We start from the raw sequence: 25,226 nt of genomic DNA on the forward strand, positions 1-25,226 counted from the left end.
ATTTCGGCTGGGCGAGGCAGGGCGCCTCCCCCCCCTCGCCTGTACTTCGGGGGGAGAAGCGAAGCACCTCCCCCCCACCGCGAAGCAAGCTGCGGGACAAGGTAAGTCCCTTTCATACATCCCTAGCTGGAATGCACTGGAAAGCAAAGTGCTGTGCCATCCTTTGAGACTGCAGCCATAGATCTTTCTAATTTGAAGTATTTCCTCCAGTCTGGGAGATTAGCAGTGAGCTGAGCCAATCAGGCACTCCCAAGCTTATTCAGTGCTGTCATTGGCTGTGCATCCCAAACATTAGTGTCTGATTGGCTCAGGTTGTGGCCACTCTCCCAAACTGGGAGAAATGCTTCAAATTAAAATGTTGCATGGCTGCAGCCTTTACCCAGCCATGTTTTGCAAGGGACTTTCCTGGTCTTGTTTGGAGGGCCTTCAGGCTGTGGGGCCCTGGACGTTTGCCCTCCTTCAGGCTGTGGGGCCCTAGACGTTTGCCCTGTAGTCATAGAATCATAGAATAGTAGGGTTGGAAGGGGTCTTCAAGGCCATCAAGTCCAACCCCCTGCTCAATGCAGGACCAAGTCAGAGCATGCCTGACAGGTGGCTGTCCAGCCTCATCTTGAATGCCTCCAGTGTGGGAGAGCCCATCACCTCCATAGGTCATTGGTTCCATTGTCGTATTGCTCTAACAGTCAGGAAGCTTTTCCTGATGTTCAGCCAGACTCTGGCTTCCTGTAACTTGAGCCCATTATTCTGTGTCCTGCACTCCGGGATGATTGAGAAGAGATCCTGGCCTTCCTCTCTGTGACAACCTTTCAAGTATTTGAAGAGCGCTATCATATCTCCCCTCAGTCATAGTAATGATGCCACTGGTTGTAGAAAGAGAGCTGTCCTGCTTCTCTGCTAATGGAGTGCCAAATAGTGATCCTCTCATACGTGCTAGCTACCTCTATCTGCCCCTGATCCTGCATGAGAGAAGAACAGGATATGCAGTCTTGGGGGTGGAGTGGGGGGTGGGAGAGAAAGCCGCATGCCGTGCATAGTCCTGCCTTTATAGATGTCATCCAAACTAAATAGCATGGTATATATTCATTTGTTTTACATAATTTATTCTATTTCTATTTGGCCATGAGAAAGGACTAAGAGAGATGCAGGACCCCAATCCTATCTTCTGATGACTGGAGATCCTAATAATGCCCAGTACCATTTTAAAAATGATTTGCAATGTGTGGTTGTGGATAAGGCTGAGCTGAAATGTCCCAGCACACATCTCACCACTTAAATCTTGGGCATCCAAAGGGGGCACTTCAGCCAGTGACCACCAGGTCACACTGATTCCCCCCCATCCCCTTCAAGAGCATACTACATGATAATATAGCGTCCTTCCAAGGGACCTTAAGGGGAGCAATGGTGGCTGTCAGGTGAAGTGCAAAATAGCAGTGAAAGACAAAAGGAGTGGTTTAAAAGGTAGGCCAGTCTTGTCCTCTCTTTTGCTTCTGAAAACCTGCCAAAATTCAGCCAAAGTTTCTAAGTAGAGTATTGATTGGTTAAAGCTAATCAGAGTAACTTCTCATAGTTACTTTCTAGCCCTCATGGTATGAGGAATGGCTTGGAATGTTTTCCAAGGCATGCCCAGTCAAGAGTTTTCCACACTCCTGGTCTGGCTGTCCAAGGCCCAGTCAGGAGCCCAAAGAGGATTGGGGGGCGAGGGGGGGGGGAGCTTAATGTAAAGACTTCAACAGCAAAGCACTTTGAAATTTTGTCTAGGTAATATTTTTGCCCATTCCCCATCCAAACTAGGTTGTCTTCGTAAATCTCTTTGCTGCTTCTGAATCTGCCATGCCTTTTAAAAAATTTGCGTAGCACCATCAACAGGGTACACTAAAGAGCAACATAAGCAAAGAAAATGCAAGTCTTGCCCCAAGGAAGGTGCAAGCTAAATCTCAAGGGTGGGTAACAAACAAGGGATGAACATGAGTAAATAGAGCTAGCTGTGAAGGCATTGGGAGGTCACTGAGTGAGAACACACCCTCAACCTTCAAGAGGCAGCAAAGATACTCCTTGTTCTAGGCCACCAGGTGGCAATGCTGGCCTCAGGACATACACCTACAGTGCAAAGGAACCCTTTGGGCAATGGCCTGTGTTCCTGCGTTGTTTACCATTGCTGCTGCTTTTTAGATTTCCTGACAAGAAATAACCTTGTGTAGCTTCTCCTGTTAATTAGGGCTCTTATGATTCAATCTTCCATTGCAGAGCTACTTTCTCTAAATTTGAAAGCTGCTTAATCATGGATCCAGGTGGGTTCCGTGTAACAGGACTCCATTTTCACCATGGTAGTATAGTCTCTATAGACTTTCCTGATATAAGGATAGATATAGATATAGATGCATGCACACACGTATGCACCCCCCCCCCATCTCAGGGTCTCCTGATTCTGTAGCATTTTCAGGTGGCCGGAGGGGCTGCCGTGGGAAGGAGGGGATGGGGAAGTCCACTTCCACCAGTGCAGTTGATCTAGCATAAATCTGGATCCAATCCAATATTTTATGAGTTATACACTTGGGAGAGCTGAGCATTTAGAGTGAGGCAGCAGCCTGGGTCATTTGGACCTGGACTGCTATCAGTTTTTCTCCTCGTGTAAATCAAATCAGAGAGCTGTTTCATTCTTTACATGACAATCATTTAATTAATTATTTCTGAGGAAATGTATGACCCACCCTACCAGCTATTACTTTCAGAGTGGCTTTAAACAATCAATACAAAGTGTTTTAAAATAAAAAATACAGCCACACAGCACAGCAAAACACGAAACGGCAGACAATTAAAACTACAAAATAAAACCAGACTCAGCTGTCATTAAAAAAAAGGCATCCCCCCAAAAGGCACAAGAGTAGGCACCAGGCAAGCCTTCCTGGGGAGAGCACTCCAAAGATGGGTATTACTACTGAGAAGGCCATCTCTCTGGTTGCCAGCTTTTCTGTGGCTCCCTGATTGTGGAACACCCGCCCTTCAGAGGTATGCCTGGCACCAACATCTCAATACTTCCAGGTTAAAGCTGTCCGGCTTGCCTAGGCATTTTAAGTTGGATTGTTTGTCTTACTGTATTGGCTGGCTCTCAGTTGCTTTGGTGATATTATTTTGTATTTATATGACTACTTATAGTCATACTTATTGTATACCACTCTGGTATCTGTAGGAACGAAGGGGAGTTTATACATTCTTTTTCATGAATAAATCTCCAAATACACAATGCACACGCATCATGGAGGTGCAGCCAATTGTGGCTGCCCAGCATGTGTCTACCACATGTCCTTAAGCATTTGGACACGCCAGTTTCTCTTTCACACCTTACATTCTCACATTATCTTTTCTTGGGAGAAGGGTCTGGATTCCATGCAATAGCTGAATAACCATTCCATGTTGATCATGGAACAACAGAATATTGCCTTGAAGGGTCTGTCATAGCAAAGGGAGGGAGGGAGGGAGGGACAGAAATTCTTAGATCTGCCTCCTTTTAGAATAATTCATTCATGTAATCGGGGAAGGAGAATGTTCTGTTTTTCAGAAGGAACATCTCACATCCTCTTCAAAATCATTATGATTGCTGGGCCAAAAAGGGAAAGTTGTGTTTGAAAAGTTTATAAATACATGACAAATCATTGTGAAAAAAAACCATGTAATGATGTGTTTTCTGGAGGAGGGAAGGAAAATTCCATAGCTTACCAACCTCACTGTGATTAAACTTGAAATGGCTATGTTTCATTTAAAACAAACACAAATCTAGTTTTTCCTCTAACGGGAGTCTGGCTAAATGAAAAGACCCAGACAGATGTGCCAAGCAGAGGATTCCTCCTCCTGCTCTGTCAGTTTCCCTTTTGTGTTTTCCACATTATGCAAGGGGAGAAAATAAACAAGCCAGCGCTTCATCCCTTCCAAGAGCAAACAGAACGGCCTTCTCTTGGGCTGTGCTAGGTCAGATGCCATAGAACAAGAGCCTTCCGCCCTTAGCCGAACCGGAAATACGGGACCTACATTTATTAATGTTATGCTCTGTCTGTCTCTCGCTTCGGTCTCTTGTCTCTCTGGCCTTCACATATTCCCCCTCCCCCCACTCTCTCTCATAAAAAAGAATCCTAAACAAGCAAAAAGAAATGGCAGTGATTATGTGGTCTGTTGAACCTTAACTGTTGAATTCAGACTTCCAGCCCAGCAACTCTAACCTCCCCTCATTTAAAACTGCCTGTCCGGAATGGGTATGCGCTTTCACTTGTTCAGTGCTCCCCACTTCTTCTTTGTGTGCGCACCCAAACTTGGATATCAAGCCGCAAACAACTTGGACACACTTCTGTAAATTGTACATAATTTTCAGCACAGCACTGGAGGTTTCTTGATGCAAAGTTTCCCTGTTTTTGTGCAAATAAATAAATAAATCTCTTGCATTTTTGTAAAGAATCTAACTGAGCATTGCCGCCTCCTCTGCCTCCATGTTCTGTGATCTGACAGAAAGACTGAGAAGCCCCAGCCTCACTGTAGATTGTTGGTAGTAATCTGCAGCTAAACATCTAGCCTTTGCAACAACAAAAAAGGAAAACCATGTGGGAAACCGGTGGATGGATAGTACAAAGTGATCTTGTTTGTCCCTTGGCTGATTGCCCATCCTTGGGGAAAGTCGAATAAACAGAATGGGAAAAATGTAAGTCGAGTAGCTCTCATCTATTTGTTTCTTTTTTGTTTGTTTCCCTTGGACTCTTTTGGAATGTAAAGAGCATTTATGTAAAATGTGTATGTAGAGAGGGGAGGGCAAGGGAAGAAGGGGAGGAGTTTCTGGGCTCCGGTTGCTATTGTTCTGTTCTGTTTGGTGTCCATGCAATTTTGTCTCCAGGATCTCACAATAATGAGTCATTTGGTGAGCTACCCACAACACCAAAGCCTGGGAAAGTACATTCATTCACCTCTTAAAGACACATGCACACATTTATCAAGAAACAGTGGAACAGGATGGTCTAAGAGGTATATACTGTATCAACATTCTCACATACTTGGGATCAAACAACACCCAGCTTCTGATACCCCAGATTCTCTTTCCACTGGTAGGGCAAGCATTGAGATTTGGCTGCCAGAGGCACAACCGAGGCCCGTCTGTTCCTGATACCCATTCTCATTCTCTCTCTCTCTCTCTCTCTCTTTCTTGCTGCCTAAGGAACATTAGCTTCTGCCAAGTGAGAGCAAAAAAGAGGGAAAGAAAAAAACACACGCAAAGCTCCTTCAGTCCTAATCAGGTTGAATAGGTTAATATTTTAGCTCACATTCTGATGAGGAAGCTATTATGCTTTATAGATGTTTTCACTACAGTTATGTAGAGTAGTTGTTATTTATTATTATGTAGTTATCTTTAGTAGCACTATGTTTCTAGGCCTCCAGGGCCTTTTCCTTTCTGAGATGCCACAAAGGCATCTCTGTGTGTGGGCGGATATGCGTGCATGCACTCTTAGCTGATTAGCTCTAGACTGGTTCCACTCTAGCTTCCCACAAGAGTTTGGTTTTTCCCATCCACCCCTGCCACAGGGCATCTCCTCTCACATTCAGGTTCTTCTCCCATAATAATATAAGAACACAAGAAGAGCCCTTCTGGATCAAACTAAGGGTCCATCTAGTCCAGCATTCTGTTCACACAGTGGCCAACCAGCTGCCTGTGGGAAACCCACATGCAGGACATGAGTGCAATAGCACCCTTTTGCTCATGTTCCCCAGCAACTAGTGAACATAGTCATACTGCCTCTGATACTGGAGGTAGCATATAGCCATCAAGATGAGTAGCCATTGATAGCCGCCTCCATGAATTTGTCTAACCCTCTTTTAAAGCCATCCAAATTGGTAGCCATCATTACATCTTGTGGTAGCGAATTTCCAAATTATGTAACCTTTCCTCATAAGGGAGTTGCTCCAGTCCCTTGATCATTTTAGTTGCCCATTTCTGCACTTTTTCCAATTCTACAATATCCCTTTTTTAGGTGCAGTGAGCAGAACACAGTATTCCAAATGTGGTCGCAATAAGGATTGGAGTAAGGATTAAGGGACCTGTAAGTGACTCCCTGGCTTCACTGCAAATTGCCAGGGGATTTCAGAAAGTCACAGTACTAAGCAGAATTAGGTGCACAGTATCCTCCCTCCAGCCCCAGACATCCACTCTCATATTCTTTTTTTTATTTTTCATTAATGAGGAAAGCCATTACTCCCATTCCTTATACACACAGCGTGCATGTAACCACTTGAGAATCTGGTTGTCTTAGTCAACAAAACTGACTGTTTAAATCGACATTCTGCCAGACACCTTCACCAGCTGGGAAATAAAACTGTCCTGACCACTTGATAGGATGCTAACAGAAAGCTTCCTGTGGGCATCTGTCTCATTTTAGAATGTCACCCTGCCAAAACAGAGTAGAAGCATTAAACATATACAGAGAATTTATAAACTTGTGTAATTATGTTGAGAACATAGCCTAAAAGAGTTAACTGACTTAATTGGAAACCATCTTTAAGGGACTTTGCTCTTCACTGAGTGCAGAACCAGAAATCATGGGCTTTTACCAGGAAAGTAAAATTAGGAAAACATCTTATTGTAGGAAAGAGCACTCTAGGGAGCTTGAGGAGTCACCACTGTCAGATGTTTTTAGGGGGAAAAATGGTCCAAATCCAAATGTGACCTATCAGATTGAGTTTCTGGGCTACTGGTAACTGATGGCATGGGGATAGGATTGATTTTCCTGGGTCTCCTCTACAGTCATTCCCCCTCTCCAGGAAATTTTTGGGAACAGTAGTTCTGCGAGGGTGGGGGGTGTAATAATCTCTAACAAACAATTCTCAGCACCCTCACCAAACTGCAATTCCTGGAATTCTTCAAAGGAAACCAGGTTGCTTAAACTGGTATAAAGCTGATATAATTTTATAGTGTAGATTAGATGACAGGTGATGTTCAGTATAGTTAAGTGCTGATCAAAGACAAAATTCGCTGGGTGTATTCCTTTTGTGATAAGTTGGGAAGCAATGCCAACATTGTTGCATAGAGTATAGTGATTTTTTCCCATTGTGTTTCAGCCTCCGTTCCTCTACGCCATCACTCTTTCCTGTGTTGTTGTAGCTTTAATTAGTCTCCAGTGAATAGTAGGTGGACACACTCTGGGGTTGTTTCCTTGAAAACCAGAGGTTAAGCAATGCTCGATTGTCAATCCCACATTCATTATCTCCAGCATAGATGGATGCAGGCCAAGTCTCTACAGAGTTAATGATAAAGTGTTGAGTCAAGGGCAAGGCAGAAACTCCCAGTAAACTATTTGCCAATAGTATATGCATTCAAATGTGTGGGCGTTTGGGCGTGGAAGCTGCTAACATTATTTTCTGGGCAGTGACGGTTGAGAAAACCCGTGCCTATACATTTCCCAAGAATTAAAGTTCTAGAAGGGCAGCTTCGTGTTTTATGTTTACTCTGAGGTAGGTCCCACCAAGTTCTAGGGGTTTGCTTGCTAGTAGGTACACTTAGGTTTGCAGCCTACATGTTCAAATATGCTAAATAAGTTCAATGAAGAGAAGTTATATATGACACATTCAATAGCTTTGAGCATAAACCACCTGGAAATTATCCTGTACAAGTCACATTGAAATCAAGGCCCAGTAATGCTCTTCTGCAGCTGCCATTGCTTTCAGTAGAGCTTGTGCAGGAGAATGTCCAGGTGGATTATGAAGAGGGAATGACTATTAAACCAGGTCTGTGATGCCGATATACTCTGAATGCTATGTATGAGTAAATTGATAGATGCCTCTTAATCATCAACTTTATTTAGAAATGCAAACATCACTAATCATGCATACAAGTTGACATTTGACATTTGTTAGTTGTCTTCTTTTCTGTTTGTTGCATAGGAAACTTGCCACAATATATAAATCTATGCAGTACAAAAACATTTTTAAAAAAACACACCAAAAGATTACAGAAGAGCAAGTAGAGATCAACATATGGCTGTACAACTGCAATACTTCAATGTAGTGATTCTATTAAAAAAATCCCAAAAAGTGACCCATGAAAGCATTGAGGTGCTGCTGAGAGGGGGAAATGATGACGAGTTGTCATCTTTCATCCCAAAGTGAAGATACGTATGTAAACATGTATAATATCCACATACTTCCATTCATGTACTTACACACACAGAATATATATCTATACCACTCTATACATTTCTGCACTATAGACAGTATACCAGTTATAACTTCAACAGAGAGTGGACTCTGAAATTTTTTACAAGTTGCATTTACCATGCAGAAACACCTCTCTGTCTCCATGTTGCCAGCCCTCAACCTGAGATACTTAGCATTCTCTGGGAAAGGTTTCAGGAGGATGAAGAAGAAGAAGAAAAAGGTGTTCTCCCCCCCCCCCAAACACACACACACACCACGTGAGTCTCTTGTTCCAGGCTGGGGGTGAGGGAGCCCTGAATAGAAACACTCCTATCAGGAGCTGGAGATGTGGCAACATCTTGCAGCTCTGCACTTAAAACCTAAACATCGACGGTGGTGAGAGATACAAGCAGGTAGGGATGGGTGAATCTGTCAAGCATGGTTTTGCTCAGGTTCTCATTTCTCCAAAGCAAAGTTGGTTCCATCCTGATTCCACATTGGACTGCAATTTTATTTTAGTCCACACAAAAAATTGTACCTATTTCCATGTGGATTTTTTTTTTAAATGCATGTTTTTGTATGCATTTTTGTGTGTACTTTTTCAACCATATGCATGTTTTCAAGTGATTTTTTCACTGAATATAGTTTTTTTGTCCACATGTTTTCCAAATATACTTCTTTTTTGTGTGCATCTTTTGAAATGTACACATTTTTGTAGACTTTTTTTCTTTGCAGACTGTATTGCAAACTTCAGAAATGTATGGATTTTGGCAGTAAACTGTTCTGGTTCATATTTAGGTTTGGGAAGTACACATTTGTTAAGTTCCCACTGAAATACAAACTGAACAAATTTCTCACCCATCCCTACCAGAGGGTGCGGTAGAAAGGGGTAACAAATACTGAGAAGGCAATGGGAAAGACAAAGCTATTAAGGGAATGAGAGCAAAGTGTTCATCCCTAGACAAATAACTTGTCACACCAGTAACCACATCCTACTTCCTCCTCACCTGGGCATATCCATGCCAGTGCCACACATTCCTGGGGGTCCTGGTGCTGTTGTGTTTATACCCTGTGTGATGGTGTGTGTGGTGCTGATGGTGATATAGCCCCTGTAATGTGGAAGTGGGGTGTGTTTACTGATGCTGCTACATGTTATGAGGAGGAGGAGGAAGAGGGGGAGGAGGACAGGTTATTATGAGCTGGCATTTCCTTGTGTAGAGCAAATATGTAGACCAGCCCTAAGTAACAGAGCATTGTTTGGGATGTTTTACTTCATCAAGGTTCAATGTTTGTGCCCTAAGTTTTGTCTGGGCTCATCACTATTTGTAATGAAATGAATACCCAGACTTGTTCTAAAGATCCCCCCACTCAAGTGTGGGAGAAATATGGATATGTTTCCATATATGCTGTACTTGATACATGAGGGACAAATCAACACAGCTCATTTCTTTTCCTCCACCCTGCCTGGACTATATTACCATCCCTAATGTGTAGGAGGCTATTATGCTGCTCTCTGCCAGGCATCCTGGTACACACAACAGGTGCAGGATGCCAACAGATCATCCTGCACAACTCCATTGAAGTAAATGAGAGCCACACACGAGAGAGAGAGAGAGAGAGAAATTGTTTCATATAATTCAATAGGGGCTGTTGATAGCAACAGCCAGATCAAGTGGTAAAGCTTTTCCTGACTGTATTACTTGTGCAGCAGTCGCAAATTTGAATATTCCCTCATTAAAAAATAAACCACAGCCCAGCAGATAGAAAAATAATATTTCTGAGAGAAGGCTAAGCTGAACCTTCCTCCTTGACATGTCAGTAACATTCAGACATGAAAACTACCTTCACCACCCCCATCTGCACCCTGAAGTGGTACAGTCCAGGAAGAGCTTTATCACTTGGTTCTACTGATTGTACATACTGACCTTGAGTGGTAACCTGCACAGAAAATCCCAGTGGATGTCTCCCATTTTTTTTTTTTTCATTTCAAGTTCTACATGGAAGTAATAGCACATAAGGCAATCGGTGTGCAGGTGTTGCCCGTTTAAACTAGCAAAATAAATGATAATGAGAAGGCAAGGTTTATAGTTATTTACAGAGTTTGTTTTCTTTATACTTCAATACAAAAAACTTGTTTCCAAAAGAATGCATAACTCACATGGATTTAACTTCTAGAATGCTTACTCTATTTCCTGGATGAAGCTAGGGGTGAACTAGAATTGCCTAAGTGGATGACAGTCTTATGTGCCCATGCCCTGCAACCTAATTCTACACTTGAGACTTAGCCTATATTTACAAAGCACTCCAATTGTTAAAGGTAGTGAGGTTTTAAAGCCCCAGTGGAAGGCTGCAGGGCTGGATGTTATTGTGAGATGTCTGCAGTAAAGGAAGCCATCTATTACAGTAAATGTGTATAAAGTACAGAAATCTTGTTGAACATCTATATGTGTTCAGTTATCAATATACATTGTCATACACCATTCCCAGGACACAGTTGTAAACAGCTCTCAAATAAGAATGGCAAGGTAAGAAGCAAGGAAAAACTAGATGGGAAAAAGGGGGCCATCCAACAACACAGAGCCCTAGTTGGCCTGTCATGAGCCCAGGTGTTTCATTAAACTGGGATACAAACCAACACATTAGACACTAAAGTTTCCACAGAGCTTTCTGTCACTAGATTCAGACAAACAGGTCATGATGGGAGAAGAGGCAGTGTGTGTGCTTGTGGTGTTGCGGGTGGGGGATGTATTAAGTTGTTTGATTTTTTGTGGGAGGGAAGATTTCAAAAGAGCAACAATTCATCCGAATGCTCCAGAATGTTTTTGATTCACAGGGAGGTCATGGCCCATCACATCCTTCCTCAGTCCACATTTCATGTGTGCTGCAGGATCTGGTGACCCAGGAACTCATCATGCATCATTGATCTATCCCAGCATTCAAATAAATGGTAATCATGTCCCAATAATCTAACCATGGTTATGCCAACACAACCTCAAGCGGACATCAGAATACCACGTTCAGAATGTTCATGTTGTATTCTTGATGCCAGCAGCCAACAGCCAGGCCACATAAACAGTCAAGGAGGTGGTAAAACTGTTCTCAGCCCATACCACTTCAGATGGCAGGTGTGGGTTGGGATGGCTGTTTGAATGCTCCCCTGTGGGAAAACAACTCTTCCCAGTTCATAGAAAGCTAGGCTAGGCTTCCTCCCTGATATCTGGTTTTATATATCCCAGCCATGAATTTTTGGGAGAGCATTCAATCATGCAAGCTCCCACCTGCAGACAGAAGTGGCACTGTCCAGGAACAGCTTTACTACCTGCATGTGTTGTGGCATCAGGGCCTGGCAACCTTGTGCAGCTGCCAGGGCTCCAGGACCCTTGCAGTGCCCAGAGCTAAAGTCTGCCCAGGACCCCTCTCAGCATTTTGGGGGGCCTGGCACTCTGGGCAGCAACAGGCGGCTGGATACGCAATGCCCCCAACGTAACATTGTTCTGGGGCACTGCAGGAAATTTAAAGGGTGGTTAGACTTAGGATCACAGCACACAGGTAAGTCCACCAGAGCTCGCTGACAGAGGAGGGGGTCCATCAGAGGACACTTTGCCCAGGGACCCCTCAAACCTGGGGCTGGCTTTGACCATCTCTGCTGTCTGTGAAAACTACCTCTAGCGTTGGTCTTCTTCAGATCACTGCTGCAGGACGGCAACTGGGATGAGATTACTGTTCATATGGCCCAGCATAGGCAGTAATGCAGTTAGGTTATTTTAGACCCTGGATTTAGTGGTTTTACGGGACAGGGGCTTTAGGTGGCCATGTACATGACTTCCGTTGTGAAGCACACAACTAACATGTCTCTTCTCTCCCTACCCCACCAAGTGCTTCTACATTCCTGATCTGTTAGAGGAGGAAACCTGTTTGCCGACCCTGATAAGGATTGCTCTAAGCATGTGCAGTGTTGCATTGTAAGCTTGCTTAAATCATAGTACTATCATGGCTACAGGAATAAAAATGGAGCTTGCTTCTGCTGCCCTGATGTGAAACACATTTAAGTGAGAATAAGCTCTATTCTCACATAAGGATAATATATTTTTAAAGCAAAGGATAATAAAATGAACCTGTGTACATGTTATGTGCATGTCTGGCTGGCCGCCCCTGACTATAAAATGTCTTTAAAAATAAGAAGAAAGACTACTGCATCAAGCAGTGCTAGCTCTGGTGGGCCCCATGTGTCCATGCTGGACCACATGCTGATGCCAGGCTGGTTTGCCATGGCCCCCATCCAATGGCCCCGTTGCTCTCTGGGTTCTCGTCGAGGGGGGCTAGGCTGCGGCCTCCTGGACTTTGGCCACAAGGTCCAGTTCCAGTGCGCTGCTGAGCAGAGCTGAGCCTCAATGTGTACCATTTGTTGGATTCAGATGAATACTGTGGTGGTTAGTCCACCAGGGAATTGGGATGTAGTGATTATTCATGGGACTCCTCTGAGTATCACCCTCTCTTTTTAAAGCACCCTGTGGTGTGTTCACCACCTTCTAATTTTTGGCTGAATCTTTCTGTTCCAAGCACATGCACACCTGGGACCATTGCGAAATCTCTGTGGAAAAGTCTCCACGTTGTTTATTCGACTGGATTGCGACACTGCAGAGCACCCTAAGGCTGGGCCCGTACCTGCTGCTATGAGGGTGCTATAGTAAAACAAACAGAATACATGTTCAAAGAAAAAACATGTAGGACAGAACAAACTGACAATGACACTCTCCTGCCTGAATGCAGAAACGGACCCATCCCATGGGCTGGTTGTGCATGTGCATGTACCACCCATCCCTGGTGCAGGGCAGATGAAGCGGGTATGTTCACTGGGCCATGTGACCGCTTCACAACAGAGTTTGCAGATGTGCTGTAGAGCAGACGTAGCCAAAGAAGCATGAAGCTGAAAACCCCTGGAGATTAATGCTTTATAGTTTTTTGCACAGGAGGTCTTGACAACTTTTGAGATAATTGCTACATAGAATCAAATACTTTTAGAAAAAAAAAAGAAAAATACAGGAGGAAAATGCATATTTGTTCTCATATCTTGCTCCATTTAAAAATCTAAAACAGAAATTTCATCAGATTGGATGCAGTCTACCCTAATAAAGAAAGAGTTCCCAGCAAGGCTAAAATGAGGTTTTGTGTCCTCTCTTGTCACCAGACAGGAGACTGATATGAACAAACCCTGAGTATTTTGATTATGTTTACTATGGTTTATGAAATTGTAAGAAACGGAAATAGTTTATTTTAATCTTAGAGGCATGTCAGAAGCATGGTTCATACTTCCTCCAAATCTCAAATTAGCAATGCCCCAAATAAACAGATAATGTTTTCCCTTTTGTTTGGGGCCACAATCCTGACCCATATATACTTGTATGTTGCATTGAGATTAACGAGACTATAAGCAGGTTTAAGGGAGCAGCAACCCCTATGAAACAGGGTCCAGAGCTCAGTGGTAGAGCACATGCTTTGCATGTGCAAAGGGTGCCAGATTCAGTCCCACGCCTCTCAGTAGTGAGGTTGGAAAAGACCTTGGAGAGCCACTGCCAGTCAGAATAGGCAGTACTGAGCTAGAGAGACTCATGGGCTCCCTCAGTATAAGGCAATGTCATTCAGCAAGCCAACTCTGAGAAATCAAGCAAAGGTAGGAATACCCCATGGACAATTAGTTCGAACTTGCACCATCGTTAATTCTTTGGCATAACTCTTGGATCACACATGGAATATGTCTTGAACCACATGCTGCTTCATTATGTACCCCTAAAATATAGCCACTCCAGCAACTGCTGTGGTTGCTTGTGCACTTGGGAGAGCCCTTATTTGGAGAGAAGCTTCAAAGGCACAGTACCATTCATTATTGCAATTTCACACTGCTCGTGACAAGGAAGAAAAATAGGGTTCCCTGGGAGATATAATAATGTCGTCTTAAGTAACTTCATTACAAAAGGTGATGTGGTTAGATTAGACTTTACTGTCCTTTATATCCCACCTACTGCGTGAATATCCGTTCCTCTCTTATCTAATCGATCCCTAATGCTAGCTATGTTCCTAGTGAGAATTTCTTTTTATGGGCAATTAATATTCCTTCTTAGTTGTTCTGGATGATTCTCAATACTACAACTGATACCTACTTCCATCCTTACCTACAAAAATGATTTGGAATCTGAATTTCTAATCTCTGAGTAGCCTCACATGGCCAATCTCATTGAATGCTGCCAAGGATATTATTGCGTTACCTCTAGAAACAGAATGCAGTGCCTTTTCCTGAACCTCTAGAGGCATAACAACTCATTACACAAAATGAACAAGATGTTGACCACCCATAATGGTAGCCAAACTGGTGTGTTGTTCCTGCATATAGTAATGAATCCACATCGAGAAGCCTTGCCTAGCCCAAAGGTGAGCTTTGAAACCAATGCCCATAAAATACTGGAGTATCTAGATTTTGACTTGTGTTTATATAGTAGGTGGCAGTATAGTAGAAAGAGTGCCTGACATTTGGAACAATCTTTGTACCTAGGAACTACTTTTTAAATTGATGACATATTATTTTCCTCTCTCAATTAATATACAGTACGCTTTTGTTTTTTAAACAATCTGGCAAAACGGAATTATTGCAAAGCAGGAAGGAAGATCTTGGTTAAGACACTTTTGGAATGTAGAGAGGATTACAGCTAATGTAAACAGCAGTTTGGGTTTTGGAGTTTGTTTTACTGTGCTACAGTTGACTGCATTTATATTTACAGTATTGTGTGTGTGTGTATGTGTGTATGAACAAGATCACAGAGAAAAGCACCTGAATGTTGAATATACAGCATCGGAACCTGCCAAGCCAACAATAACAAGGTCTTTTTCAAAAGTAGACCAAATTCTAGTTAAAGCACCTTGGTATTTATTGGGCCTGATCCAGCTGTATGTGCATAACAACTGGTGGCCTCAGATGTAGATGCACATCAAAAGATGCTTCCAGCCAGTTAAGTGAAGCCCAGAGTTTCATTAAAATGCAACTCTACACCAGTAATGCTCATGGAAGTCTACTTTTGCACACGGATCTCTCTTGCTGAGTTGAGTTGTTTGTTTTTGAAATGGTCAGAAATCCTTTTTTTGAAGGTAGCCAGTATAGGATGTTGCCAGAGTGGCTGGTCGCACTGTAGATGAGGGAGATTCTCTTGTGGATCAAAGCCTAGAGACGTGAGGTGAGATCTGTAGAAGGATGACAGCTCCACTGTGGTAGTCAAGGAAATGGGAAACCTGTCTGGGGAACCCTTGACTCGCTGACTGTGGCAGGAGGATCTCATATGTACATATATGTGTGTGTGCCCAGTCAGACCGGACACAATGCTAGGGCTGTAGGAGAAATAGAAAGTACTGTTGAGCTAAAACACCATATTTGTAACACTTTCTAGATGCAGGTTTTTGTTTTGTTTTCCAAGTAAGAGAACATTTTCTGATTACTTCTTCTTGGTTTCATCTTATTACTTACTGACTATAGAGCTACAATGCAGTATTGTTCGGAAGCGTTCTGGAACCTGGATTCTTTATAGCAGACAAGTACCTTGATAAGGTTTTGATGAATTTGGATACACAGTTTCCCCAGGCTTAAAAAATGTTTAAGTTCTGCATGCCTATTTTTGTTAGTCACATAATAGACGAGCAGTACAGAGGCTTAGGGACATGGCGGCATGATCCTCCAAGACGTTCTCCTGTGCGTGCCTAATTCATTTCCATGGATTTTCCACAGGAGAACTCCCTGCAAGACTCCAAGTTGTAATGCCTCAAAAGCATGATCCAACCATTTGTACTTAAATAAATTGTTCCCCAGTGTAAATACATTTACCTATATTTAGAAAATGCGATTAAGGCATCTAGTTCATTGTTGTTATTTTTTTTAAAAAATCCCACCACACCCCCAAAACGAAAAAACAAAACAAAAGTATTGAACTTTGTAGATAAACTTTTTGCAACAGGAAGCTGGTGGTGATACAATCATCTCAATGTGAAGTGACATGAAGAATAAGGAGAAAAATAAGAACAATTGAATGAAATAGTAGAGGGGCATGCCATATACGGTCCTCTTTCCCCAAGTGCATTTATACCAACTGTGAAACCAAACCATCCAAGCACAAAATCCAGCATTGGTTTCCTCCTCAGTGTGTGAAAGAATTCGACACCGCTGTTTCGAGTGCAAAATGTGTTTACCAAGTGAGGCTGTAGAAGGGTGTATCTTTATTGTACTTACTGTGTTACATAAATACATATCCCTGAGAAAGATTGGAGGTGGTGGTGGTGGGGAAATCAACCCGACTGAATTAGCTGTAGAGGCGTTCCTGTTTTGCAGTCTCTTCCTACAAAATTTGCTTTATCACCTGAGCAAATGTCTTTTTAAAATATGTGTGTATGTGTGTTTAAAAACTACTAACAGGAGCATCTTTTTAAGGCTTTGAAGAAAAAAACAACAGGAAAACTTGACCAAGAATAACTTGCTGGCAGGGAGACAGGAGGCCCTTTAGTTTAGGAGTTTCATTCTGCTGTGCCAAATATTTTCTGTTGTGAAGTTGCAGTGAAAGAAAACTACATATTTTGTTTTTGTTGATTTTTTTTTAAAAAAAAGGAAGCAGAAGTATTTGTTTAAAAACATTAAGCAAAGTGTGCAACGCAAATAAAATTCCAAAGATATATAAAAACTGTAAGAGCAAAGTGCTGACATCCAGTGCAGGCAGGTCTAAGGGGAGCTTGCGGGACTAGAGGCATCTGAACGGCTGTAGTCACTCACAGATCCCGTCCGGGAGCTGCTCCCACTCCTCCTCTTAAGCATGCTTGGGTGGAAGTTGGCATGCCGACGGGCATGCTTTGTCAGGTGGTCGCTGCGCATGAAGCGCTTCTCACAGAGAGGGCAGCCAAACTTTTTCTCCCCAGTATGAGTGCGGAAATGCCGTGCCAACTCGTCAGAACGGGCAAACTTCTTGTTGCATTCTTCCCAACGACATTCAAAAGGCCTCTCGCCTGTGTTGAGAGAGAGAATGAGATAGCCTGATTCGTTATATTATTTTTATTACAATATTTTTATCCTGCCTTCTCAAGTCAAAGATGCTAGAGGCAACTCACAACATTTTAAAATGATAAACATTAAAAAATAATTAAATTTAAATTAAAAAGAATAAAAACCATCTTCTATCTATAACAATAAATGAGGATGTCTGTCTGTCTGTACCATAGCACCAAGACCATGAAACCTAGTATGGCATACATAACTAAGGGGACCCACGTAGTGTGCACATCAGGGTTATTTTGTTTATAAAATGCATTAATTTTAATTAATTTCAATGTGTCTGTGTGGTTGAAGCCTGCAATAACATCTTCAATAACTAGGGGCAAACTTATTTAACCAGCACATAGCTCTGCAGCCCATACAGTTCGAAGCCAGGGGAGACTAGCAGGCTGTGGGACACAGCTATATGCCCACCACCTCCCCACTGCTGTGTGACAGCCACCCCTCTGGGGAACTGAGTGAACAGACCCCTCCCTTGGGGGCTATGGAGGTGTACCATGGCAGTAGGCTGACCATACGTACTGTTTTGAATGGGACAGTACCGTTTTTTTCATACTTCCTGACCGTCCCATCGTTTTAATATGTCAATTTTGTCCTGTTTTTAATTTTTGTAAAAAAATGAACGCATTTATCATAAGGCTCTATGCTAATCAATGCGTGCAGTAAAACTACTAGTGTGGCGGAAGAGGAAGTTCCATTTCCTTTGTCCAGTCAGGGCCAGGCTTCTTGAGCTAGCGACGATCAGACGCCGCCCCCTGGCTTGTCCGCAGTTGCGGGGAATTCGAGAGGCGGCCGCTTAAGCCCCATTCAGCATGTGGGAGCCAGGCGGGTGAGTCTTACTGTTATTTCTACCATCATTTTGCCCATAGAGATTCTTTCTACCCTACATTCAGTTTGATTTGGACTTTTCAGACTCATATTTTGGTTCAACAGGCTTTTAGCTATTTTTTTATTACAGCGGAACTCTCCAGTGGGACATTAGCATATACCGGCTTGTGATAGCCATCGGGGTGTTCATTCCTTTTTTTTTTCTTTTTGGTGTATGTTTATGATTTTTTGCAGTTTGGCCACTGCAGTCCTGCATTAGAGTGTTCAGTGTGGTATGCCATACAGATTTGTTTACTGCTCATGTGATATTTTATATATGTATATTTATGAGTGGGTTTTTTGTGTATATGCAATAAATTAGTGTTATTCATTTGCGCCCCTTTCCATGTTCTTTTGCAGTGAGTTTAGGTTGTTTTTTAGGTCTCTTATAGCCTGAGAGACCACAAAGGGAGCTGCAGTTGTTTTGTTATATTGTGTAGTACACAATAGGAGGTACAGCACCTGTCGAGAGAATATTTTCTGTTATGGACGGTATGTGGTCAAAGGAGAAATCTAGATTAAGTGTTGAGACAATAAGGGCTGTGTTACTTTTAAAACAAAATTGTGTCATGGAGTGTGAGAAGTTTTATGATAAGGTGTTGAAAGAGCCAAATTTGCTGCGTAAGATTACTTCATCAGAGAAATATTCATGGTACGATCATGGTGAAATACAGTCCCCCTCTATGTCTACCTAAATTTTTGTATGAGTTCTGTCACTGAAGAATAATTGTTAGCTCAATATGTTCATGTAATAAAACTTTTGTTATCGTCTTACTTTTTCATGAATAAGGAATATTACATAAGCCCGTCCCGTTTTTGTCATCCCAATATCCCGTTTTTGTCTCAAGGAAATATGGTCAGCCTACATGGCAGGGATACCAGTGGGCTTCATTCAGACAGGGTGGGGGGGTGGGGCATAGACACAATGCGTCCAGCTGTGGCAGCTGCATAAGTTTGCTCAAATGCTTTGCTGTATCAGACAAAGGGCCATTCCAACCCATGCAAAGCCAGGTCCTGTGCATGCTTATGCCGAAATAAGTCCCACTGTGTTCAGTGGAGCTTACTTCCAAGTAGGCGTGCATAGGATTGCTCCCTCTGTCAGCAGGAGAAATAAAATTGGATTCCATTAAATGATAGAAGGCCTTCAACGGTGGGTTAAAAGCCATGAAAGTAGGTGCCTGACTAACTGAAATGGGTAGAGGGAGTCAAAGCTGAGGCGCTACAGCTGAGCAAGGCCAGCCCTCCATTGCCACTCAACTATACGTCAGAAGGTGGGGCACTCTGAGCAGGCCCCCCAAGAAAGATCTCAATGGTCCAGCCGGCTTGTATTGGAGTAGGCGGTCCTTCAGGCCTAGATAGTTAAGGGCTCTAACAATGGGCTTTCTACATGGCAATGCTGTGGTGCCCACCTGCATGCTCTCAGCGTAAGTCTCTACTAGGCACCAAATGACACTTTTCCCTTTCCCTGTTCTAAATGCGATGCCTTATCTAAAATGGTAGTGTTCAGACATCCTTTGTTAGGGCAGCCATGCAAAGCGCTTGATAATTATGTATTTATTTAAAATATTCCTACCCCGCCTTGCTTCATAGACTTCAAGGAGGCTTAGAAAAATAGTAAAACGCTACACAATAAAAACAGCAAGCATCAAAAGAAACAGCAATAAAAGCTAACAACAAAACAGTTTAAAAGCAACTGCAGGAAGAAGCATCATAAAACATAATAAAAAGACAGAGTGAAAAAGAAACAAAGTAAAAAGCAAGAAGGATTGCACATAATTATGGTAGGCAAGCAGTCATATCCAGCCTCTAAAGGCCAAAGGTCTTTAGAGGAAGGTTTTAACAATGACACAGAAAGCCAAGAAGGGGGCAAGATGAATCTCCCTAGGTAGGGCATTCCAAAGTCCGGCTGCAGCAAAAGAAAAGGCCCTTTTCTTTGTCCTGATCAAACATGGGTTTGGAACTGACAAGATGGCCTCTGGAGATAATCTTAATAAGTGGACAGGCTCATATGTGAGAAGGCCGTACATCAGATACCCTGGTCCTAAAATGTATAGGGCTTTAAAGACCATAACCAGCACTTTAAATTGAACATAAGAAGAGCCGTGCTGGATCTGACTAAGGGTCCATCTAGACCAGCATTCTGTCCACACAGTGTCCAACCAGCTGTCGACAGGAAACCCACAAGTGCAACAGTATCTTCCCACCCTTGTTCCCCAGCAACTGGTGTACATGGGCACTCTGCCTCTGATACTGGAGGTAGAGAACTGGAAACAAATAGGGAGGCAGCGCAGTTGCTTCAGCAGTGGGGTGATGTGCTCCCAATGCCTGGCTCCAGTTAACAACCTGTCAGCCACATTCTGAACGAGCTGAAGCTTCTTGGCCCTTTTCTATGTAGAGCAGAGCACAAGCCCACTTGTGATGTAATTAAGGTACGAGTCACCATAGCCAGATCAGCCTTCTCCAGAAACAGGCACGCATTGCTGGTGCAACCAGCTTCAGCTGCGCAAAAGCCTCCCTTGGCCACAATGGTCTTTGGGGCATTTGCCTTTGGGGGCCTCCTAGCTGATGCCCTTCATGATCTGAGAATGTGACCCGAAACAAACCCAACACTCCCCCTTGGCTGCACTCAGCCGGGCATGATCAGTGCAGGAGCTAGTGCAGTTCCTGCATCATATCTGCGTGCTGCCTGACAAGGAATCTTGTCCCCAGACCCCGTTCCATATCTTCTCTTTGTGGACAAGCTTTCAATGGAGCCTATATGAAAATAGCAAATGGTATTGGTATCACCCAAACCACTAAAAAGGAGCTACTTGGGGTATAAGACAGCTATAAAGGATGGGTTCTTTGTGGTTCTTGTGTGTGCCACACACACAATCCATGCACTAGTGCAGCTCCTGCATCATAGCTGCAAGAGGGTTTCATGGTAACAATTTGAGGTAGACTAAGATTGTCCCATCCTTGATCCAGCATAGTATTGTTGAATTGTGCTGATCTGTTGAGCAAAGCGGGGCAATCACACTCTCCCTAGAGGCATGGCTTGGTCACTGATGGGGCATAATGCACAATGACGGTAATTTGGCTTCTTTATCTAGAGCAAGAGTAGGCAACTTGTGGCCCTCCAGATGTTTTGGCCTACAACTCCCATCCGCCCTGGGCAGCATAGCCAATGGTGAGGGCAAATGAGAGTTATAGGCCAAAACATCTGGAGGGCCACAGGATACCCACCCCTGGTCTAAAGCTAGCCATGGAATATACCATGTGTTGCACCCACCTGCAGAGTCTCCTGGCAGGATTAAGTCTACCATCATTTTCTGCTGGATGCTGCCTCTTGCATGGGTTGTTTGCTGATATGAATCTCAGTTTGGTGGGAAAATCAGCAACATTGACATGTTTTTAAAATATAGACTCAGGGTCTAAAGAAAGACCAGCTATCCTGAGAAACTGAGTTCTGTCATAATATTTTGGTTAAAAAAAGTAGTTTGGGGAGACAGTGTTGACAGAACTATGTTGGGTTCTTAAAAGAGATTTTAGGAGCCAGAGCAGTCCACCCCATCCCCACCCACCCTGTTTAGACTGAACTATTGTTAGAAACCTGCCTGCTGATATTCTAAGTCGCCATGATTTTGGCTGACTCTTTTTTGAACCTCAATATACATCCCATAGCAGTGAGTTCCACAGGTGAACAAGTTGATGATTTTTAAAATATGTTCAGAATTTGCATGAAAACCACACGCCTGTTTTGGGTTACTTTCACTGGAAGCTGTTTATATTATCTGATAGGCCATAAAACTACTCAGCCTCTCTGTTGCCAAGCCATTCATTCCTCCATTGCTTTCCCTTGCCTTCCATTGTTTAGGCAAATTGCCTGTTTCTATAGAGCTTCTCATTGCATGGTAGAAGAAATAATAAATGCAATGCATGCATCAGATTTGTGACCAGTTCCATGGGTTTTGACAGGGAGATGAATGAGGAGGCGTGAGGAGGCTGCCAGCCCCTTTTGCCCCTTGAATTATATCAGACGTGCTCCTCTTAATATAACAAGCACTCTACACTTTTAATCAAATCAGACCACAGAAACTGGAGGTACAGTGCCAAGCCTTAATAATGCTAAATCTATGAGGGAAGAATATTGGTCAAGTTGCCAGTGATTTCGTTGACTGCTAAGAGGAAAAGATAAATAACCAGACTATTAATGAGACCAGCTTGGCTACTCCGACTTCACCACAGAGCTCCCACTTCCTCCTTTCATCCATCAAGGAAATGTGAAATGTTGCATTCAATAAGGAAGGATGCTTGAATTGACTATTTCTTCCAAGGGGGCAGGAGTGCTTGCCACAACTCCTAGGACCAAGTACTCCCTCCTCCAATTCCCCCTGTGAGTTAAGAGCTATTGCTAGAACTTCCTGCAATATTATAATCAGTTCCAACATGTGACAATATTGTATGTTGTAGGAGCATTTCCAGGGTTAGTTTTGGCATTGGCCCATCAGTAGAGTAAATCAAAGAGCCACAGTAGGGCTTTTCAATTTCGGCGCCATTATCAAGACCAACTAAAATGTCACAGAGTAGTGATCAAGTCTTTTGAGTTTCCCCAGAATTCTTCTTCAGGCTGAATGTTAAGCAAAACAATAGGGGGAGTGGGGAGAAAAACCTAGGCACAATGAAAGACCCTAAAGCTTTATAGGTATCTGGTAATAAAGGTATGACTGTAGTTTTGGGTTTTCTAATAGCCCAACATGGCTACCTATGATTTCCATTTGTAGAATGCAAGTGTAAAATGTATTTTCTTTCCCCTTCACAAGATTCATGTGAAACAGCCTTCATTAAAGGACGGTCAAAGGCTTCCAAAGTTCATTTCAGGTGGTTACTCGATCCTTCCATGAAATTACTGCTCTTTTGAATGCTTACCTTCTGCCGAGGATGGAATGGGAACAAGACTGATTTACATCATCCAGTGACCCTATGCAGAATGAAGAACGTCCTTCATTTTGCTTTTCCTCTGTGTGCAATGTGCATGTGATATGGTGATGGATATATTTGAACTTTTCCATTAGTTCAAGCTACCAAGTGCAAGATAGTGTTAAGGGAGTGCTGGGTTTTCTCTCTCAGCTGGACCAAAGGCCCATGGCTTCTGATCGTGTTATCAACAGTGCTAAGTATCAGGTTAGAATACATTTTCATAGCAACGGCGATAAGCAAATGACGTTGTCAAGGCAGATATGATTTCTAACACCAGGATTGTAAGCGGGGGGGGATGCTAACTTTAGCTTTTTGCAACAACAACAACAAAAATTGAAATACATGAATGTTATGTTTATTTATTTGCAACATTTTAAGTGATGGATACTCTTGAATACAGAGTGCAGAGTGAGGGGACTTAGGGGGAAACTGCAAATTTAGCAAAATTATCATCAAATTCTGAATGTTCCAATATTTTAGTGCGATCTGGTTTTGGTTCTTATTATTTAATTCAGTGGCTATTGTTAAATATCAAAACTATATGTGAACCTGAAAGAGTTCTGGCTTTCTTCTATCGGGAATTGCTCCATAGCCTTGGAGCCCAAGACCACTGCAAGCTTCCCTCCACTTTGGGGGAGGTCTCCTACCTCCCAGGAGGCAGCCCTTGTAAAAGGAAGCAGGGAGGAACTGCTTCCATTTGGAGCTATTGACTATGCCTGGAACCCGCTTGCTCATTGTCGTGTTTCTGCTCTGACTTCTCCCTGAATCCTTCCTGGCCTGTTCGCCCATTTCTAGCCTATTCTCCTTAAGTTGTTCCCCGATCCAGTTAATGTCACTCACATCTCGGTCTTGTCCCCGTCTCCCATCCCCGCAACAACAGCCTCAAGGAAAAAGTGGCTGCTGTCTCTCTCCTTGGTCAGCTGCTCGTTCCTACTGTTGCATTTAGCTTTCGACATCAGTTTTACGTATCACCTTCCACTGTTAAAGCCTCCACCACAGCAGCGTTCTGACATACTGTGTTAAAACCCAATTTAGTTAGTAGTGCAATAGCACTTTAAAGCTAAGGATGCCATTTTTGTCTCTTACCCTTAAAAATGTGAATATGATTAATATGGCATGCCTAGAATATATAGGGCAGGCATTTGTTTAATTTGAATATTAGCCACTAGAAATATGGCTCAAGAATTTGAGACAGGATCTGAACTCCACAGACCAGAATGCTCTTGATCCTGGGAATCAGGTGATCTCAGAGAGCCAGTCCCATGTGGCTGCTTGATATACAGCTTCAAGGTGTGCGGTTGAGGCAGGTGCCCACTGCTGAGGCAGCTTGTCTCTCAGAGAAGCCACTGGGCTGGCTAACAAGCCAGCCAGGCCGGCACTGTCCCCTCCTGCTCCAGGCACTTGTCATGTCTTTACAGCCAGTGGGGGATGGGCCTTGCCAACATGCAGACCTGTCAGGCACAGGACCCCCCATGCTAGCAAATGGTGGGCATAGCATTTCCAGGCACCTGGAAGAATAAACAACTGAACATGCATGATGTGTGTTGGTGTGATAGCAGCATGTACTTGTGGGAAATGCAACAATATTTGTAGGTATCTCTTGGAAAACAGCCTATAAAATTAGCAGCTTGAAGCGTTGCATAAATGCCGCAGGAACAAACCTGCCTGAGGGTATTAATTAAGATGAGACTTAGCTCCGCTGCACAGCACCAACACCCTATATGGAAACTCTTGAGCTGTTATGTCATCCTTGTCTCTCAAACTGGGGTTGAAGGGTGGGGATGTGGTTTTCTGTGCAGGTGAGATTATATAAAGTGCCTTATTACTGGCAGGAAAGAAAGCAATCAAGAGAAACACAGATTATCAGAACTCATTGCCTCATAGGGAACTAGCAGTGTGGCAAAGTTTTCTTGCATCAGCCCGAATTCTGCAGAAGTCTTCTGCACGAAATAACTGTTCATCACAAAGCAATGCTGGCCACCTAGGACTTGGGGAGGGGGGAATCAAAAATTGCCCTCCCCACCCCCACCAAATATTTTGTTGGCAACCAAAGGAAGGATTGGCAATCATTTAGCTGGCCTAGAAACCATTCACGCCCTGCTCAAAACATTGCTAGCCCTTCTTCCTATCAGCTTCTCGTTTAAGGCAGCTTTGGATTATGGCA

The 25,226-nt window shown here is 43.2% G+C and overlaps 1 protein-coding gene across 1 annotated transcript in view; it reads right to left on the reverse strand.

Annotated features, from left to right (window-relative positions):
- Positions 1-6,809: 6,809 nt before the first annotated feature.
- KLF13 (KLF transcription factor 13) overlaps positions 6,810-25,226 on the reverse strand; it is a 51,014-nt gene continuing 32,597 nt past the window's right edge. The window contains exon 2 of the mRNA XM_084816693.1: positions 6,810-17,190. Coding sequence (XP_084672819.1) covers positions 16,910-17,190 — 281 coding nt within the window. The 3' untranslated portion in view covers positions 6,810-16,909. The remainder of the gene's footprint in view (positions 17,191-25,226) is intronic.

The sequence above is a fragment of the Heloderma suspectum genome, chromosome 11 (genome assembly GCF_057233095.1).
Source record: "Heloderma suspectum isolate Gila_16-S chromosome 11, 16-S_ref, whole genome shotgun sequence".
NCBI classification, from domain to species: Eukaryota; Metazoa; Chordata; class Lepidosauria; order Squamata; family Helodermatidae; genus Heloderma; species Heloderma suspectum.